The following is a 22,013-nucleotide window of genomic DNA, read 5'->3' on the forward strand; positions in this document are numbered from 1 at the left end:
TGGACCTCACCTGGACCTCATGAAGACATGTGGACCTCTGGGGACCTCATGTGGACATCATGTGGACCCCAAGTGGATATGTGGACCTCATGTGGTCACGTGGACTTAATGTGGCCCTCATGTGGACCTCTTTTAGTCATATGCTCCTCATGTAGACATGCAGGCCTCATGTGGGCCGGTAGTACCTCCCCAGCAATGGAAGGATCTTAAACGTGACTTGAAAAGGAGGTTGAGTTGCTGCTGATGCCCCAGAAAGAGTCCAGGAGGAATGAGGTGACTCTGCCACCCCTTGGCCAGGGAGATGGTCTTACACTGGGTAGTGAGAGCATCGCCTGTGGTGGTATATAGCTGCCTGATCTCAGGGGCAAACTGGGGACATGGTCTCATTGCTTCCCCTTCCCCACTCAAATCTCTACAGCATCCTAATATTGTGGTGGGGTTTTGAATTGAGGGAGGGCGAGATTGTCAGTTCTGTTGGTCAGCGTGGAGAATGGGTCTTGGACCAAAGACACCTTGTCTAACTCTGAAAACCTTTGTGTAGGAAGGAACTGCAGATGCTGGTTTACACCAAAGATAGACACAAAATGCTGGAGTAATTCAGCGGGATAGGCAGCATCTCTGGAGAGAAGGAATGGGTGGCGTTTCGGGTCGTGACCCTTCTTCAAACGAAGAGTTAGAGCCTTTTCATTGCTCCGACTCCTGATGCAACTGCAGCAGCCGGACAGTCTCATGATCAGCAAGTGAGGTGAAGGAGAGTTAGTCTCTGTCACATTGCTCTGGGGGAGGTTGTTTGTCAATAGAAGGGGCACAAGGTCATCCCATTTCCACCCATACCTCCAACACTACACGCCATCAATCCAGCCTCCTCACAGTGCTGTTCTCACACAACACTACTCCTTCAGTACTACCTTAGTACTCCTCCCTCAGTACCGCTCATCTACACTTGCTCAGCTCGGCCTGTGTACTACTATAGAACTGCCCTTCCCACCATGTAGGTCCCCGACTGCACCTCTGCTGCCCCTGTTTATGAGATGCTCCTTCAATGTTGCCCCTCCAATAGTGCATTGCTCCACTCATGTCTCTACTCAGTGCACCACTCCCCCAGACACCACTCCCCCATACACCACTCCCCCAGACACCACTCCCCCAGTACACCAGTCCCCCAGTACACCACTCCCCCAGTACACCACTCCCCCAATGCACCACTCCTCCAGTACACCACTCCCCCAGTACACCACTCCCACTCCCCCAGACACCACTCCCCCACTCCACCACTCCCCCACTCCCCCACTCCCCCACTCCCCCACTCCTCCAGTACACCACTCCCCCAGTACACCACTCCCCCAATGCACCACTCCCCCAGTACACCACTCCCCCCAGTACACCACTCCCCCCATACACCACTCCCCCAATGCACCACTCCCCCAGTACACCACTCCCCCAATGCACCACTCCCCCCCAGTACACCACTCCCCCAATGCACCACTCCCCCCCAGTGCACCACTCCCCCATACACCACTCCCCCAGTACACCACTCCCCCATACACCACTCCCCCACTCCCCCAGTACACCACTCCCCCAGTACACCACTCCCCCAGTACACCACTCCCCCAATGCACCACTCCCCCAGTACACCACTCCCCCAGTACACCACTCCCCCAGTGCACCACTCCCCCAGTGCACCACTCCCCCACTCCCCCAATGCACCACTCCCCCAGTACACCACTCCCCCACTCTCCCAGTGCACCACTCCCCCAGTACACCACTCCCCCACTCTCCCAGTGCACCACACCCCCAGTACACCACTCCCCCAGTGCACCACTCCCATTGTGCACCACTCCCCCAGACACCACTCCACCCCAGACACACCACTCCCCCCAGACACCACTCCCCCAATACACCACTGGCCCCCAATACACCACTCCCCCAGTACACCACTCCCCCACTCTCCCAGTACACCACTCCCCCAGTGCACCACTCCCATTGTGCACCACTCCCCCAATACACCACTCCCCCAGTACACCACTCCCCCACTGAATCCCAGTACACCACTCCCCCAGTACACCACTCCCCCAGTACACCACTCCCCCACTCCCCCAGTACACCACTCCCCACTCTCCCAGTACACCACTCCCCAGTGCACCACTCCCCCACTCCCCCAGTGCACCACTCCCCCAGTACACCACTCCCCCAGTACACCACTCCCCCCAGTACACCACTCCCCCAGTACACCACTCCCCCAGTGCACCACTCCCCCAGTACACCACCACTCCCCCAGTACACCACTCCCCCAGTGCACCACTCCCCCAGTGCACCACTCTCCCCAGTACACCACTCCCCCAGTACACCACTCCCCCAGTACACCACTCCCCACTCTCCCAGTACACCACTCCCCCAGTCCACCACTCCTCCAGTACACCACTCCCCCAGTCCACCACTCCTCCAGTACACCACTCCCCCAGTCCACCACTCCCCCAGTACACCACTCCCCCAGTACACCACTCCCCACTCTCCCAGTCCACCACTACCCCCCAGTACACCACTCCCCACTCTCCCAGTACACCACTCCCCCAGTGCACCACTCCCCCACTCCCCCAGTGCACCACTCCCCCAGTCCACCACTCCTCCAGTACACCACTCCCCCAGTACACCACTCCCCCATACACCACTCCCCCAATACCCCACTCCCCCAGTCCACCACTCCCCCCAGTGCACCACTCCCCCACTCCCCCAGTGCACCACTCCCCCAGTCCACCACTCCTCCAGTACACCACTCCCCCAGTCCACCACTCCCCCAGTACACCACTCCCCCAGTACACCACTCCCCCAGTGCACCACTCCCCCACTCCCCCAGTCCACCACTCCCCCAGTACACCACTCCCCCAGTACACCACTCCCCCAGCACCACTCCTCCCCCACTCCCCCAGTCCACCACTCCTCCAGTACACCACTCCCCCAGTACACCAGTCCCCCAGTACACCACTCCCCCACTCCCCCATACACCACTGCCCCATACACCACTCCCCCAGTAGTTCCAGTGTTGGTACCGCACTGATAAAACATTGGGTCTTCAGTCCTGTACCTGCAACCTTCGCTCGGTACAGCCGCTGCATCAGTGCTTCGTGGCCCCAGCCCCGACACACCAAGTGCCCACCTGGACCAAAGGTCAAGGTGCTGGTCTGGGGTTCAGTACTCAGGACCATCGCTTTGAGGGAAGTGAATGGCAGTGTGTGACTGCCTCGCTCAGATTCTCTCTCCACCTCCCTAGTTACTTGTTGTCAGTCTTTTCAAAAGGCTTCATGTAAAAAGCTATCATAAATTAAATCAGCTTCCTTGGTGACTGGCTCGAACACAATTGCAGCCTCTAGATGTAGAAATATTCTCTTTGCATTTTTTTCCTCTCATTTTAGGTGTAATGTAATCTTTGCAAAATTATTTGCTTCATGCAGAATTCAAAATATGTAGAAATCTACATGAATTTGTAAAGGGAGTAGTTAAGGACTAGCGTAAAGAAATGATTAGTGTTGTGATCTGTGAGAACTAGATGTAAATGAATGGTGCAGTTTTAGCGTAGGAACAAACATTACCTCTCTTTCATGCCTGTGCCTTTTGAAACATTTGCAGCACAATAGTGCTGCCTTTCTTGTCGAGCGTTTAATTTTTATAGATGCCGCTCCAGATGAGCTTTTAACGTATTTGTTTAAAATCTGACTGCTTCTGCTCTCCACATGCTAATTAATTCTGAAGGACACGTTTAAAATTCAAATGAATATCTGCAGTGATGTGGGAGTGGAACGTTCCTCTGGCACCTCCCCGATCCCGGTCTAATGGAGTCACTGTGAGGCCACACAGATCAGAACCCCGACCTTAAAGCTTCAGGGACAGATTGTGTGTGTCGCTCGAGAATTTGGCTTTGAACATAGATAGTCTGGAGTATCCGTTTATTATAAAGTACCCTCCAGCTAAAGAAGTGGGAGACGTTGATATTATAGACATCTGCTCATCTAACTATCCAGCATCTCCGTGCATCTGTCAAAGTTCTCTCCCTCGACCAATCTACATCTACATCGACCAATCTACATCGCAAGTCAAAACACTCGTCACCAAATCATTATTATTTTTACTTATAACTATTCACCGGATAAATTTGTTTGGTTAGCAAGTATTTACCGCTCATCCCTGATTGGGCATGAGAGGATGTTGGCCAGCCAGCACTGTGTAGGAAGGAACTGCAGATGCAGGTTTACGCCAAAGATACTGCAGTAATTCCCCGAGGCAGGTAGGACCTCTGGAGAGAAGGAATGGGCGACATATCCAGTCGTGTCTGAAGAAGGGTCTCGATCCGACACGTTACCCATTCCTTGTGTCCAGAGATGCTGCCTGTCCCGTTACAGAGTTACGGATAGGCATTGTGTGTCTATCTTCTCTGAATCACTGTGGTCCATGAGATGAGATAGTGTCCACGGTGCAACTTGTCAGAGCGACACTATCGGGCCACAGGACAGCAGTTCCCAGGTACAAAACGGTGGGCATCTTGGAGGGGAACCTGCAGGTGGTGGTGCCCTCTTGGACACACGGGTTTGGGAAGTTTTGGAGAAGACATTTACCGAGATACTGCAGAGCATCTGATGGACTGTCCTCTCTACAGAAAACATACTGTTACTCGGCAATGCCTAGAAAACTGTATTAGCATGGCGGCGTCGGGGCCCTAGCATCGAGAGTCTTGGACCAATAATCTGGTGGGATATCAACTCCTATCAAGATTCAAGATTCAAGATTCAAGATAGATTTAATTGTCACATGTGCCAGATGGCACAGTGAAATGAATTCCCATACAGCCATACAATAAAAAATAAACAGGACTCAACACACTATAGAATTTAACATAAAACATCCCCACACAGCAGAATCAAGTTTCCACTGTGTGGGAAGGCAGCAAAGCCATTCTCTTCCTCCACTGTTCCTCGTGTTCAGGGCCTCCCCAAGCCCTCCGCAGTTGCCATTCTCTACTAGGGGGAGAATAGAGTTGGGATTTGGGCAGACAGAATACGATGGGCATGGTTGTCCACATTGGTCCCTCTGAACCCGTAATCTGGTAATGAACCACCGCTCAGTATCTTTGTTTCCTGTGCTCGATGGTCAACATTCTCAAGGCATGTCTTAACCCTGTGCCTGCCCTTCTCTCCTGTACATTACAGAATGCCGTGCGCCACAACCTTAGTCTCCACAAGTGTTTTGTCCGAGTGGAGAATGTAAAAGGGGCAGTCTGGACGGTGGATGAACTAGAGTACCAAAAGAGAAGACCACCAAAGATGACCGGGTAAGGCACCAGTTCTGATATTGTTCCCCTCTGCCCCTCCCTGGCACCTTCACGCATCAGCTCACCATGTCTCACCAGATATGATAGTGGCTTCTAAGGGACTTTTGGATAGGCACATGGACATGCAGGGAATAGAAGCATGTGTACTATGTGTAGACAGATAGGAGTTGATCTTGGCATCATATTCAGCACAGACATTGTGGGCCGAAGGGCCTGTTCCTGTGCTGTACTGTTCTAGGGTCCAAGTCTCAAAGTGCAGAGGAATGTTGGTGCTTCCCCTTGGGGGGATTGTCAGTAACAGACCCTAGAGGCGGTGGCGCAGCGGTAGTGTTGTTGCCTTACAGCGCCAGAGCCCCGGGTCCTGGGTTCGATCCTGATTACGGGTGCTGTCTGTACGGAGTTTGCAAGTTCTCCCCGTGACCTGCGTGGGTTTTCTCCGAGATCTTCGGTTTCACCCCACACTACAAAGACGTACAGGTTTGTAGGTTCATTGTCTTGGTATAAATGTAAATTGTCCCTAGTGTGTGTTGGGTAGTGTCAATGTGCAGGGACATCACTGGTCGGTGCGGACTCAATGGGCTGAAGGGCCTGTTTCCACGCTGTATCTCTAAACTAAACTAAACCATGTCACTGCAAGTTGAAATGTGGAATGCACTGAAAGCTTGGAGACTCAGGATAGGAAGATATAAAATGTCAGAATTATACAGTGAATGAAAGGATTGGGGATAAAAAAAGAATAAGGCTCAAGATTCCAAGTGAAAGCATCGTACCCAAACAAGTCTACTGAGCTCTAGGGTCAATAGGGTGCAGTTAACATAACGCACTGTCAACCCTGGCTGACCCTACAAGATCGCTGAAAGATGACCCTGTGTCTAATCCCACCCAGGCCCTGTATCCATGGTAACCCTCCAGAAAGTATCTCAGAGTGTGATGACCTTTCCCCATGTTTATGACACATTCTCCTCTGCTTTAGCCGATTATATCACCATATGAGAATGACAGGTACCAACTTGAATCCGTAAATAATAATAAAAGGATAGTTGTCAGCAGCTCAGATCCCATCAGCCCTTCGCCAAGTTACCCATTTGGTTTCAATTTTCTCCAGAGATCAGTGAACTGCCAGCAAGATATTATGTTGAGGTGATCTCATCTCACCTTTCCCAGCTATTCGGCATCGGGCTGAGATGTGAAACATCCCAAACCAGGGCTTGTGAATGGTCCCTGTGTCAGAACACCCACTCAACTGTCACCCATCACATCATAAACTGGTCAACCCTGCAGGAGTTACAAAAGGCATGTGTTGGCCAGATGGTGCTGGGAGTGTGGACATGCTGAGCTGAGGTGAATAACTTTGGGTCTGTCAAGTGGGTGCTGCATTTGACACAAGAAGGAGATGAACAGGAGCAGATAGGGCTGCAGTGGTATAGGGTGGCGCAGTGATATAGAGCTACTACCTGACAGCGCCAGAGACCCGGGTTCGATTCTGACTACGGGTGCTTATCTGTACAGAGTTTGGACATTCTCCCTGTGTCCGTGTGGGTTTTCTCTGAGATCTTCGGTTTCCTCCCACACTCCAAAGACATACAGGTTTGTAGGTTAATTGACTTGGAATAAAAGTATAAATGTAAAATTGTCTCTCGTGTGTGTAGGGTAGTGTTAGTGCATGCACTCGGTGGGGGAAGGGCCTGTTTCCACGCTGTATCTCTAAACTAAGACACTGGTCCAAGGAGATGAAGCAGGGGAGGAGAAAGTTTATGTAAAACATTTTTGTGGCCTACATGACTCCAAATACCTTGCTTTTGTATATTAAATATTTTATGACGCATTAAAAGGGTTATTATTTGTTCTGGAGGCTAGATTCCTTCAACAAGACCAGCAAAAACATTTACAGGACTATTTGTTTTGTACATAATTCTATTGTAGCAGATTAGTTAAAAGCATTTGTCTTTATGCTGATCAAATTGTTTCTTTATTTTAGAAGTCCAACTTTAGTGAAGAATGTGATTACAGGTCTTGGATATGGAGGAGCACTTACCTCAAGCTACCAGGTGAGTGATCACATTCCAATTAGGAGAGGAAAGGGTTGTGAATGCCAAGTACATTGCATGGGCTTCCACTGGTCACCTGAGGCTGCCTGTCCTGTCAATGTTCATAAGTGATTGGAGCAGAATTAGGCCACTCAGCCCATCAAGTCTGCTCCGCCATTTAATCATGGCTGATCTACCTCTCCCTCCGAACTCCATTCTCCTGCCTTCTCCTCATAACCCCTGACACCTGTACTAATCAATAATCTATCTATCTATCTCTGCCTTAAAAAAATCCACGTGTGACCACATGGTTTGCTTGGGGTTTATGTTGGACTTGAGCTTTCACTAGTCCAGGCAGCTTCGCCTATCGAAACAAATGATTTGCACCCTCTCCAGCTTTGCCTCTGTCTCCAGGAGATGGGAAGAGGGTTTTAATTACTGATCCACTCCGTACGCAGGCACAGGGCTGTTATCAGGCAACTGAACCATCCTCTCACCAAGTAGAGAGTGGTCCTGTCCTCCCGGAGACCTTCAAACTTTATCAGACTTTACTGGACTATATTCCGCATTGTACGATATTCCCGGTATCCTGCACCTGTACACTGGGGATGGCTGCATTGTAATCACGTATGGAGGAAGGAACTGCAGGCGCTGGTTTTCACCGAAGATAAATACAAAATGCTGGAGTAACTCAGCGGGTCAGGCAGCTTCTCCAGAGAAAAGAAATAGGTGATGTTTTGGGTCAAAACCCTTCTTCAGACTGAGAGTTGGGGGAAAGGAAAACTAGAGGTATGATAAGGGTACAGAACAAACCACAGCCAGCACCGATGACGGTGGAGCCCACAATGGTCCATTGTTGACTGTGGAAGAGGAAATAATGAAGGGATACAAACAGTGAAACTAGCAAGATGACTGGAGTGAGAAGGGGACAGAAAGAGGAAGAATTCAAGGGCGACTTGAAATTAGAGAAATCAATATTCATGCGAATTATATGCGAATTATGAGGTGCTGTTCCTCCAATTTGCACTGGGCCTCACTCTGACAGTGGAGGAGGCCCAGGACACAAACATCAGTTTGGGAATGGGATGGGGAGTTGAAATGTGGGAAATCGCATAGGCCAAGGCAGTTCAGCTATACCTGCACTCAGTGTGGACTCCAATATACTGGCGAGAGCAGGCCCAGATTAGGCGATGGTTTCACGCAATCCTTACACATTCCCCACTGAAGGTCAGCAGCAGATCCTGGCAGAGGGCAGAGGGCAGAGGGCAGAGGGCAGAGGCATCAGACCCCTGCCTCCAATTCTGCTTACACAAACACACATTATTGCCCACACCCCCTGCACACTCTCACGCACACACTCATGGATAGGCACTCGTTTACATTACACACCAAAGAAAGCACACTCACATACACATTCTACACACTTACAACTTGTCACACTTACTTATGTGCACACACACATGGTAAAAACACACACACACACACACACACACACACACACACACACACACACACACACACACACACACACACACACACACACACACACACACACACACACACACACACACACACACACACACACACACACACACACACACACACACACACACACACACACACACACACACACACACACACACACACACACACTACATACACACATTCACACACAGACATACACATCGACACAGGCCAGCACAAGACCACACACCAGTAATTACACATTTATTCCTACACACACACACACACAATGTGCACACATTTGCACACCCCTAAAGATGTACCTACACTCTCGTGTGCAAGGACTGGCTCACACACTCATGAAAGAAGGAGTCTGGAGCAGCCAGTGAACTTGGATGAACTGAGAAACGGGCTCTTTTGTGGAATAAAGTCTCAGAAACTGACCCCCACCTGCCCTCCCCTGCATCTGCCGATGTTCTCGATATTTCCGATAGCAATGCACAGCTGGATGTGCAGCGAGACAGGGACCCCAGCTGGCTACTTTGGGTATCTCAGGCGGACGCCTCTTTCCTGAGTCACTGAGTTGCAGACTGAAGGGACTGAGCAGGGTTTGCGAGGTGACTCGTGGGATGCAATGTTTTCAGCTGGGATCCTGGTCCTCATTGGACCTGTGTGACTGTGTGTGTGTACGGTTGTCATGATCGGAGCCAGCAGTGAACAACCCCCCACCCCCACAGCCAAATACCCACAGACACAGGGGTACATCACCTGGACTCAGATGGTTAGATGACACACATGAGTGTGTCACCTCCTCAGAAGAAACACAAGCTGATTTAAACTGAATAAACAGCCCGAGGTGCAAATAATCTGTCAAATTCTCATCCTTGTTGTGAAATCCTCACACGGCCGTTCCCTCCTCTTACTGAAGACGAAAATGCCTTTAGCTCCTTCCCTGAATATTGTGCTAGCACCCATTCTCTAATCGTTGTCCCTTATCATGTATCTATCTGTACACTGTGAACGGCTCGATTGTCATCGTGTATTATTTTTTCGCTGGCTGGTTAGCACGCAACAAAATCTTTACACGTGACAATAAACTAACTAACTAACTAACTAAAATTTAACCTTCAGTCTAATGATTTACAATGAGTTATCATAATTGCTACTTATGTAATTCAGTGACAAACTGCAAACTCGTCACCATCTTCGCTTTAGCAGTTCCTTGGGACTAAGAGTGTGTTGCTTCTTCCCATTGTGTCCCTGAGTTCTGAGCTTCACGCGGCCAAAGTGGGAACCTCAGTCCCTGTCGAGTTGGGGCAGGGGGTGCTGCTGAGGAGGTGGATGGTGACTCATGAGGTAGTCCACCCCTGCTACAGAACAAAACACAACTCTGGGGGTGGGAGCTAGGTGTAAATTGATGGGTTTAAAATGCCCCGGGTGTGTAGTTGAACAGTGGGATCTCAGGGGAGCTAGGCAACCAAAATGGAATCAATGAAGGGTTACTGGTATAATTAGAACTGGTGGCCAACACACACTCGATGGTCGAATGTATTTGTCCATCATTTTGCACGTGAGCTAAGAATGAGGCAGGATAACCATTTATGACTTTGAAATCTTATCATGAACCCAGATGTTTGTAACATTACATTAAGGAGAGAATTCCAGGTATATGAGAGAAAGAACAGTTATGAGACCAATTGAATTGCTCTTTCAATAACCAAGCAAGGGGATGATGGGCCAAATGGCCTCTTGGTCAAATATATATTCAGGGGTGCTATGGATATTCGGCGCCACCCAGACCCTCTCCCCCTCTCACATGAAGGAACAAGCTCTGTGCTCTTGTAGCTGGAACCACAGGTCACACTGTGCTGTGGGTCGCTGGTGACACAGCTGGCAATCACCTTGCAAGGTATCAGGAGAAGACAGACCGATCAGGTTTCTGCTGTGTCTGAGGAGCAGGTGGAAACACCACTAGATGCTGGTATCTCCCGTCACACAGGGGCAAGGGGACAACTCACCTTGAACTCATCCCATGTCCTTACACACGTAAATGCTTGTTTATCTTGAAGGATTATTTGACATTTGAATGACTGGAAATTGTGGAGGAGAGACAGACAGACAGACAGACAGACAGACAGACAGACAGACAGACAGACAGACAGACAGACAGACAGACAGACAGACAGACACAGAGAGGTAGAGAGTGAAAGTCAAACAGGACAGAGAAAAATAATGATAGCGAATGGGAGAGCAGGTGAGAAATGAACACACACATACGAACACAAACACACCCACACTTACACGTACACACACTCACACAGTCAAACACAGACACACAAATATACACAGACACAGAGTGAGAGGGGGAGGGGGGGAGAGAACCAGAGAAAATCTGACAAGCATAAAATTTGTCAGGCGGAGTGAATTAGTGGGGCAAAGAATGACAAAACGGAAAAACAAAAAAACTGATGCAAACTGTTGTTAACCCTTATTCCCAAACTATCAAATCTCCTGCACTCTCACTAAAATAATCCAGCTGCATTTTAAATGTCGGGATATTTGTCTGACTCCCGTGAATTACCGACACTTTGCTTCCCAGATTGTTCTCATTTGGAAACGTCACAATGTGGGTGGAAAGCGGAGAGAGTTGTAGAAATCCACGGCGGCAGCTGCTCCAGCTCTGGGGCCAGTGCCCTCCCTCCATGATGAACGAGTGTTGGGTGGGCTCCCACTGGGGTTGGTCCACCCGGGGTCACACAGCTGCAAACCCCAGGGTCCCCACCTCTGGCGATGAAACTGGTCTCAGGTCCCGTGAACCAGCCCTGAAGCTGAAGTTCAGATGCTTCTAACGAGTAAATGCGATGTTTCGTTATTGATTGGGGGATTATTTTGACATTGTTCCCCTTTAGTGAGTTATACTGTGGAGTTCTGTTTCAATCCTTGCTTTTGCCCAGCTATCTATCAGCCTTCATCAAAATAGTGCTTTAATAGTTCGTACACAGCCGCCTGCTCCTGCTCCTCAATCCCTTGTTGACTTTCATTTTGAGGGGGAGATGTCTGGATTAACAGGGCTGGTGTAAGTCTAAGAATGGTTCCATGCCCTAACCATGTGGAATCGGCAGCATTTGTTCCCACTCTCCTCCCTGTAAAGAGATGGGATATGATCATGGGCTGAAGTACCAGCGACTGTCACTAGGAGGTGCCTGATGTCCCCGTGCTGTAACTACCTGGCTCAGGTAACCTCAACACAAGGCCTGTGTCTGTACAGACAGCCCCAGGGTCACACAGGAACCTCCATCCATCAATGTTGTCCCTACGTCAGTAAATGCACAAAAAAACACTCAATATGCAGCCAGAACTGCACAGTATTGTAAAGCACACACAAGACTGATCAGAAGGAACAATACTGGAGAAGTTGTGTTAGACTAGTTCTGTCGCTCACAAGGATGAATGTGTGGGTATGTATGTATGTATGTATGTATGTGTATGTATGTATGTATGTATGTATGTATGTATGTATGTGCGTATGTATGTTGGACTTTTGGATAGAATAATATTGTTTGTATGTGCGCGTGTTCATAAGTTGGTGATCATAGACTGGACATTGTTGGTACATTGTTGGTACATTGTGGGACCTGTACAGAAAGGATGGGTTGCACTTGAACCCGAGGGGACCAATATCCTGGCGGGGAAATTTGCAAAGGCTACTGGGGAGACTTTAAACTAGAATGGTTGGGGCGAGGGACTCAAATAGAGAAAGCTAGTAAGAATGGGAGACAGGAAGCAGAAAAGGGAAGCACTCTGACACAAGAGGAGAAAGAAGAAAAAGGAAATAAACAGAGAATAAGAGGCGGGGGGTTTCTTAAATGTGCATATTTTAATGCTAGGAGCATTGTAAGAAAGGTGGATGAGCTTAGAGTCTGGATAGACACCTGGAAGTATGATGTTGTGGCGATCAGTGAAACATGGTTACAGGAGGGCTGTGATTGGAAACGAAATATTCCAGGATTTCGTTGCTTCAGGTGTGATAGAATTGGAGGGGCAAGAGGTGGAGGTGTTGCATTGTTAGTCAGGGAAGATATTACCGCAGTGCTTTGGCAGGATAGATTAGAGGGCTCATCTAGGGAGGTTATTTGGGTGGAACTGAGAAGTGGGAAAGGTGTAGCAACACTTATAGGGGTGTATTATAGACCGCCAAATGGGGATCGAGAATTGGAAGAGCAAATATGTAAGGAGATAGCAGATATTAGTAGTAAGCACAAGGTAGTGATTGTGGGCTGGATGGTTTGGAGTTTGTAAAATGTGTGCAGGATAGTTTTTTGCAGCAATACATAGAGGTACCTACTAGAGGAGGGGCAGTGCTGGACCTCGTGTTAGGAAATGAGACGGGACAGGTGGCGGAGGTATGCGTTGGGGAGCACTTCAGGTCCAGTGATCACAATACCATTAGTTTCAATATAATTATGGAGAGGGTCAGAACTGGACCTAGGGTTGAGATTTTTGATTGGAGAAAGGCTAACTTTGATGAGAGGCGAAATGATTTTAAAGGAGTGAACTGGGACATTTTGTTTTATGGGAAGGATGTAGAAGAAAAATGGAGGACATTTAAAGGGGAAATTTTAAGAGTACAGAATCTTTATGTTCCTGTTCATAGAAACATAGAAACATAGAAATTAGGTGCAGGAGTAGGCCATTCGGCCCTTCGAGCCTGCACCGCCATTCAATATGATCATGGCTGATCATCCAACTCAGTATCCCGTACCTGCCTTCTCTCCATACCCTCTGATCCCCTTTAGCCACAAGGGCCACATCTAACTCCCTCTTAAATATAGCCAATGAACTGGCCTTGACTACCTTCTGCAGCAGAGAATTCCAGAGATTCACCACTCTCTGTGTGAAAAAAGTTTTCCTCATCTCGGTCCTAAAAGATTCCCCCCTTATCCTTAAAGTATGACCCCTTGTTCTGGACTTCCCCAACATCGGGAACAATCTTCCTGCATCTAGCCTGTCCAACCCCTTAAGAATTTTGTAAGTTTCTAGAAGATCCCCCCTTAATCTTCTAAATTCTAGCGAGTACAAACCGAGTCTATTCAGTCTTCCTTCATATGAAAGTCCTGACATCCCAGGAATCAGTCTGGTGAACCTTCTCTGTACTCCCTCTATGGCAAGAATGTCTTTCCTCAGATTAGGAGACCAAAACTGTACGCAATACTCCAGGTGTGGTCTCACCAAGACCATGTACAACTGCAGTAGAACCTCCCTGCTCCTATACTCAAATCCTTTTGCTATGAATTATGTTTGGTTGAAAGGAAACAGTAAAAATTGGAAAGAGCCCCGGTTTTCAAGGGAAATTGGACATTTGTTCAGAAAAAGAGAGAGATCTACAATAATTATAGGCAGCATGAAGTAAATGAGGTGCTTGAGGAGTATAAGAAATGTAAAAAGAATCTTAAGAAATGAATTAGAAAAGCTAAAAGAAGATATGACGTTGCTTTGGCAAGTAAGGTGAAAGTAAATCCAAAGGGTTTCTACAGCTATATTAATAGCAAAAGGATAACGAGGGATAAAATTGGTCCATTAGAGAGTCAGAGTGGACAGCTATCTGCAGAGCCAAAAGAGATGGGGGAGATATTGAACAATTTATTTTCTTCGGTATTCACCAAGGAGAAGGATATTGAATTATGTGAGGTAAGGGAAACTAGTAGAGTAGCTATGGATACTATGAGTTTCAAAGTAAAAGAAGTACTGACACTTTTGAAAAATATAAATGTGGATAAGTCTCCAGGTCCTGACAGGATATTCCCTAGGACATTGAGGGAAGTTAGTGTAGAAATAGCCGGGGCTATGACAGAAATATTTCAAATGTCATTAGAAACGGGAATAGTCCCCGAGGATTGGCGTACTGCGCATGTTGTTCCATTGTTTAAAAAGGGTTCTAAGAGTAAACCTAGCAATTATAGACCTGCTAGTTTGACTTCAGTGGTGGGCAAATTAATGGAAAAGATACTTAGAGATAATATATATATAAGCATCTGGATAAACAGGGTCTGATTAGGAACAGTCAACATGGATTTGTGTCTGGAAGGTCATGTTTGACTAATCTTCTTGAATTTTTTGAAGAGGTTACTAGGGAAATTGACAAGGGTAAAGCAGTGGATGTTGTCTATATGGACTTTAGTAAGGCCTTTGACAATGTTCCTCATGGAAGGTTGGTTAAGAAGGTTCAACTGTTGGGTATAAATGCAGGAGTAGCAAGATGGATTCAACAGTGGCTGAATGGGAGACGCCAGAGGGTAATGGTGGATAGCTGTTTGTCGGGTTGGAGGCAGGTGACTAGTGGGGTGCCTCAGGGATTTGTGTTGGGTCCTTTGTTGCTTGTCATGTACATCAATGATCTGGATGAAGGTGTGGTAAATTGGATTAGTAAGTATGCAAATGATACCAAGATAGGGGGTGCTTTATAAATCAGAGCATTGAGTATAGAAGCTGGGATGTAATGTTAAAATTGTACAAGTCATTGGTGAGACCAAATCTGGAGTACGGTGTACAATTTTGGTCGCTTAATTATAGGAAGGTTGTCAACACAATGGAGAGAGTACAGAGGAGATTTACTAGAATGTTGCCTGGGTTTCAACAACTAAGTTACATAGAAAGGTTGAATAAGTTAGGTCTTTATTCTCTGGAGCGCAGAAGGTTAAGGGGGGACTTGATAGAGGTCTTTAAAATGATGAGAGGGATAGACAGAGTTGATGTGGACAAGCTTTTCCCTTTGAGAATAGGGAAGATTCAAACAAGAGGACATGACTTCAGAATTAAGGGACAGAAGTTTAGGGGTAATATGAGGGGGAACTTCTTTACTCAGAGAGTGGTAGCGGTGTGGAATGAACTTCCAGTGGAAGTGGTGGAGGCAGGTTCGTTGGTATCATTTAAAAATAAATTGGATAGGCATATGGATGAGAAGGGAATGGAGGGTTATGGTATGAGTGCAGGCATGTGGGACTAAGGGAAAAAAGTAGGGCCGAGATGGCCTGTTTCCGTGCTGTAATTGTTATATGGTTATATGGTTATATAAGATATTAACTATGATTCTGAACTCTCAGATAAACTGTCTGGTTGGGCTAAGTGAGCACTGAGCATTAGCTAGGAGTTGGTCAGTGTCTACATAGAGTCATAGAATCATAGAGCATGGAGACAGGCCCTTCAGCCTGACTTGCCCCATCTACACTAGTCCAAATACTGTTTAAGAAGGAACTGCAGATGCTGGAAAATCGAAGGTAGACAAAAATGCTGGGGAAACTCTATGGAGCATCTATGGAGCGAATGAAAGAGGCGATGTTTTCGGGCCGAAACTTTTCTTAAGACTGATGTGGGGTGGGGGGGGGGGGGGGGGGGGGGGGGGGAAGAAGAAAGGAAGAGGAGGAACCAGAGGGATGAGGGAGAACTGAGAAGGGGAGGAGGGAGACAGCGAGGTCCACCGGAAATTGGCGAATTCAGTGTTCATGCCGCTGGGGTGCAAACTGCCCAAGCGGAAAATGAGGTGCTGCTCCTCCAATTTCTGGTGGTGTTCACTCTGGCCTTGTAGGAGGCCCAGGACAGAGAGGTCGGATTCGGAATGGGAGGGGGAGTTGAAGTGTTGAGCCACCGGGAGATCAGGTTGGTTAATGCCGACCGAGCTGAGGTGTTTGACGAAACGATTGCCAAGCCTACACTTGGTCTCACCGACGTAGATCAGCTGACATCTAGAGCAGTGGATGCAATAGCATGTGTTTAGCTTCGATGATCCCCTATCGTCCTGATACACAGCTGTTGCGGGTTCCAACAGTCATGTGTGCTGTCCACTCTCACACACGCCATCAGCGTCACTGAATAACTCATACATCACAGAAAACGGCCCTTCAGCCCAACCTGCCCATGCAAACCGACATGTCCCATCTACACTAGTCCCACCTGCCTACTTTTGGCCCATAGCCCTCTAAACCATGTACCTGTCCAAATGTATTTTAAATGGTGTTATAGTACTTGCCTCAACTACTTCCTCTGGCAGCTCGTTCCATATACCCACCACCCTCTGTGTGAAAACAAATCCCTTCAGGTTCCTATTAAATCGTTCCGTTCTCACCTTAAACCTATATCCTCTGGTTCTTGATTCCCCCACTCTGTATATAAGATTGTGCATTACCCCCTCATGATTTTATCCACCTCTCTAAGATCAACCCTCATCTTCCTGCGCTCCAAGGAATAAAGTCATAGCCTGCCCAACCTCTCCCTCTAGTTTTTGAACTTGGAGGTGGGCTGAGGAGGGGAAGGGGGGGTTGATGTGGGGTGATAACAGGCAATGGGTGATGTGGTTATTCATTAGTCCTCTTCTGCACAGCCTCCAACAGGAGGAAATATGGATCGCAATCAGAAGAAAGAACTCTGGTCATTTTTTTTTCCATTTTCTCTAGCACTAGTCCAGCCTTTCCTAAATTCCCCACTGAGTTTATGACTTATATCTCGTATCTCAGTATTATGACCAATTATGACCAACAGTCCACATAGAAATTCTTCTTACAAACAGCCAACCATAACTGTAAACATCTCATTCTGATCCAATATCAGCCTTTGGGTCATAAGAGTCATGAAGATATATAGTACAGAAACAGGCCATTCGGCCCATTCCACCCATGTCGCCCAACTAGAAACATAGAAACATAGAAATTAGGTGCAAGAGTAGGCCATTCGGCCCTTCTGATCTACCTTCTTTTATTAGGTGGAGTTGTCATGGTTTTATGAAAGGGAGTTATGTTCAGCAAATCTATTGGAGTTTCCTGACTGTATATTCAAGGCAATGATCGATACTTTGGCCATATGGTAAGCTGATGACAAACCATCCAATCATTGATTAGGTGACCGAGCAGTAGTGCGAAACTGCACCAATACTAACCTGTTCAAGAAGGAACTGCAGATGCTGGAAAATCGAAGGTAGACAAAATTGCTGGAGAAACTCAGCGGGTGCAGCAGCATCAATACTAACCTATATCCAATACTAACCATGACCTGCTGATGTTTACCTAGATTCCCCAACGCTACCTGATCAAACATTTCAGGAGAAAGGGACTTCTCTGCATTCAGAAAGATTTTCCCACATTAACCGTGAACCAACCTTGTCGCCCTCTTCTGCAGGCAGCTCTGGCCGAGAGTAACCTGCAGCTGCTCAACAGCTCAGCTCTGATGAACACGTCGGCCAGCGGCTTGATGCATGTGGGTCACGATGACGTCAGCAGCACAGTGGAGCAAGTGAACAGCAACGGGAGCAGCAGTCCGGGGCTCTCCCCTCAGCAACACGGGTACGCTTCAAATCCAGGGCCAGGCCACACCCGCCGTTAGGCCCTGCGATATCCTGGAGGCTTTGCAGAGTAAAATGCCGGACACATTTTACATTTGCATCATGCCATTAACATTATTCCAATGTGCTGTTGCAGTGTAATACAGGCAGGAAGGAACTGCAGATGCTGGTTTCCACCGAAAATAGATACAAAATGCTGGAGTAACTCAGCATCTCTGGAGAGAAGGAATGGGTGACGTATAGGGACTGGAGAAGGGTCTCAACCCAACACGTCACCATTGATTCTTTCCAGAGGTGCTGCCTGTCCCGCTGAGTTACTCCAACACTTTGTGTCTATTAACACAGTCAGACGATGAAATAGCGCGACAGGTGACCAAATGATTGGTTCGAAAGCACGACCCAAGGAGGACGCAACTGAGAGATTCAGGCAAAGAATTCCCAAATGTAGGACTTTAGGAAAGTGAAGGCGCAGATGCCATTAGTGGTGACTATAATCAGATGTGCACATGAGAACCACATCGGAGCTTACAGTCTTCGTGCTTTCAAAGGTTAAATAATAAGAACGACTCTTAATTGACTCTTTGCTTGTAAATAAATCTAGATTAGTCGATGTAACTGTTTGAACACAAGACTATTGCCAAGGGCTGTGGGGTACACATCCTACTTATATGGCAGAGATTTCTAAAGACAAAATGCTGGAGTAACTCAGCGGGACAGGCAGCATCTCTGGATAGAAACAGTGGGTGACGTTTTGGGTCGAGACCCTTCTTCAGACTAAGAGACAGGGGAGAGGGAGACACAGAGATAAGAAAGTGTAAGGTGTGAAAACGAGAGATCTCGTTGTGACATCAGACAGAGACCTCTGTCTGTTTCAATCTGTTGTCCAATTCCAGCATACGTTACACAGTACTAGAGTGTCCAAAGTCAGGCAAAGGGTAGTGGCGATAATGGATGATGCAGGAACCAATCCCATTGTGGCACCTTGTAAAAGGGGAGCTTTGGTCTGGGTCAGGTAATCATCCCCAAAAAATAGGATTGATTTGGATTGAGGATGTTGAGAAACAGACAGGTGGCATTTTGGAGGATTTAATTTGAGGAACATGTGCGTATAAGTCATGGTGGCGCAGCGGTAGAGTTGCTGCCTTACAGCGCCAGAGACCCGGGTTCGATCCTGACTACGGGTGCTGTCTGTACGTTTGTACCTTACCCCTGTGAATGCATGGGCTTTCTCTGGGTGCTCCGGTTTCCTCCCACACTCCCACCCAGACATACAGGTTTGTAAGTGAATTGGCTTTGGTAAACTTTTTAATTGTCCCCAGTGTGTAGGATAGTGCTAGCGTACGGGGAGATCGCTGGTCGATGCGGATTCGGTGTGGACATCTGTGCTGTATCTCTACAGTCTAAAGTGCAGAACATTCATTCAGCATCAGTAGTCGGTATGTCAGGGTGTAAATAGCAGTGGGGGACCTGATAGAGGTCTTTAAAATGATGAGAGGGATAGACAGAGTTGATGTGGACAAGCTTTTCCCTTTGAGAATAGGGAAGATTCAAACAAGAGGACATGACTTCAGAATTAAGGGACAGTTTAGGGGTAATATGAGGGGGAACTTCTTTACTGAGAGAGTGGTAGCGGTGTGGAATGAGCTTCCAGTGGAAGTGGTGGAGGCAGGTTCGTTGGTATCATTTAAAAATAAATTGGATAGGCATATGGATGAGAAGGGAATGGAGGGTTATGGTATGAGTGCAGGCAGGTGGGACTAAGGGGAAAAAAAATTTGTTCGGCACGGACTTGTAGGGCCGAGATGGCCTGTTTCCGTGCTGTAATTGTTATATGGTTATATGGATTGAACGGGTGAACAGAGATCTCAGCAGGAGAGAGGGCACATCAGCTGTGCAGGGGATTGAAGGTGAGGGACATGTTGTTAGGAACGGTGCCATCTGGGCTGTGGGAGGAGGTGTGGGCCATCGTTAGATCGTGATCATACTTCTGTCTGGGTAGTTTTGTCCATTCGTGGCACACTGTTCATTTCTGTAAGGTGACTGTATTTTCAGGCCTGACTAACTGTATTTCTGTAAGTTGACTGTAGGGAGGCATCAGTGTAAATTATTGATTGAACAATCTGTTTGAAGAGGTCACTAAGCAATATGGCCCTTACCTATCTGTGGGATGTTCTTTACTACAATGTGTCTGGGCAATAGCTATCGTTCTTTATTTGGGTTTGACATTAGGATTGGGGCTACATTCCTGCTTATATTACCTTAAGAAATACAAAACTATAACCACATTTTGGAGTCTATTGTGGTTTAACCGTCATTTGCGAATGGTTGCCTTTAGGAAGGTCCCACAACAAGGATTGTCATCCTGTCTACAGATTCTTATCTTCTCCCAATGCTTCATGCCTCCCCCAATCTATTGTCCACTGTGTATAAACAGACTAAGTGAAGGAGATGCCTCTTGTTCAGCCTGCCCCATCGGCTGATGTACCAACAATCACTTTCCACTTAAGGCTTTGAGGACTTTACATCCTTCCTTCCTCCTCTGGTCTAAGCTGCTAACACAGAATAAGCTGTTGGTTAGACCTGAATCCATTGACAATAGACAATAGACAATAGACAATAGACAATAGATGCAGGAGCAGACCATTTGGCCCTTCGAGCCAGCACCGCCATTCAATGTGATCATGGCTGATCATCCCCAATCAGTACCCCTTCCAGTTCCTGCCTTCTCCCCATATCCCCTGACTCCACGATTTTTAAGAGTCCATATCTAGCTCTCTCTTGAAAGCATCCAGAGAACCCACCTCCACCGCCCTCTGAGGCAGAGAATTCCACAGACTCACAACTCTCTGTGAGAAAAAGTGTTTCCTCGTCTCCTCGATTGAATCTGAGTGAATGCGTGACATAAATACTCATGGGTAGGTGTACTTTTTAACTCTAAGGCAACGATTACTGTAGAAAAGTAATCTAGAAACACACTGCTTCCTTTCTTTCATTGTCTGATTGTAAGTGAATGAAAGGCACCATCAATAAGCAGAGCATTTGCCAGCCCGATATAAACCACTGTGTTTTTCCAATGTCCACACAGACACCAGGTGCACATCAAGGAGGAACCTGCAGATCTTGAGGAGGATGACCCACCCATCTCCCTCATCGCCACAGCCAATGTGAATTCAGAGTTGCAGGAAGCGAGGGGGATGGAGGAGGAGCTGACGGCTGAGGAACTGGAATAGGATGGAACTCGAGCACTTCAAGTTTTAACAAAAAAAAAAAAGAGAAAAACAAAAACAGGGTCTGACCTCTTACCTGCACATCCACCCCAACACTACTCCTGGTCCTGCCTCGGCCGGGCTGAGTGACCGAGTCACGGAGCTAGCTCCTCATTGCCAACAGACACTTGAAGACTCCAACCGCAACTGTGATCGCCCACTGACAATGGAGCTATGGAACACAAGCCAATTTGTTGGGTGTAGATTGAATGGCTCCAAATTTTTGAAGTGAAGCTGGTGACTATTATTTTCTTCCTTTTACTTCCCAAATATTTTGCCGCTTACATAGAGATGGCTACTCCTCTTCTGAACTGGCAGGTAGTGACCACAGGCCTGGGATGTGAATAATGTTGCATTTTCACCATTAGGGCCAAAAACAGACATTTTCAACCTGCTTTAAAGGTACCTCAATTTGAAAATTTTCTATTCAATGTTGTAGATAGCTCAACAGGCACATTGTATTTAAGCAGAGGGTATCTACAGAACTGCGCGTGGGTTTTCTGATCCACTCACTGGCGTTGACATCTGAGGAGATCCAAATGACAGCATTAATGTCTTTAAACTTCCACTGCTATTTTAGCTTTTGTGTTTATACCCGGTTAGGGGGA

General features: G+C 47.5%; 1 protein-coding gene across 1 annotated transcript in view; it reads left to right on the forward strand.

The window, feature by feature from the left end:
• Nucleotides 1–21,808, forward strand: part of foxp4 (forkhead box P4) — a 255,301-nt gene extending 233,493 nt beyond the window's left edge. The window contains 4 exon segments of the mRNA XM_055654369.1: nucleotides 5,199–5,320; nucleotides 7,299–7,368; nucleotides 17,977–18,140; nucleotides 21,225–21,808. Coding sequence (XP_055510344.1) covers nucleotides 5,199–5,320; nucleotides 7,299–7,368; nucleotides 17,977–18,140; nucleotides 21,225–21,369 — 501 coding nt within the window. The 3' untranslated portion in view covers nucleotides 21,370–21,808.
• Nucleotides 21,809–22,013: the final 205 nt, after the last annotated feature.

The sequence above is a fragment of the Leucoraja erinacea genome, chromosome 24 (genome assembly GCF_028641065.1).
Source record: "Leucoraja erinacea ecotype New England chromosome 24, Leri_hhj_1, whole genome shotgun sequence".
In the NCBI taxonomy this organism is placed as follows: Eukaryota; Metazoa; Chordata; class Chondrichthyes; order Rajiformes; family Rajidae; genus Leucoraja; species Leucoraja erinaceus.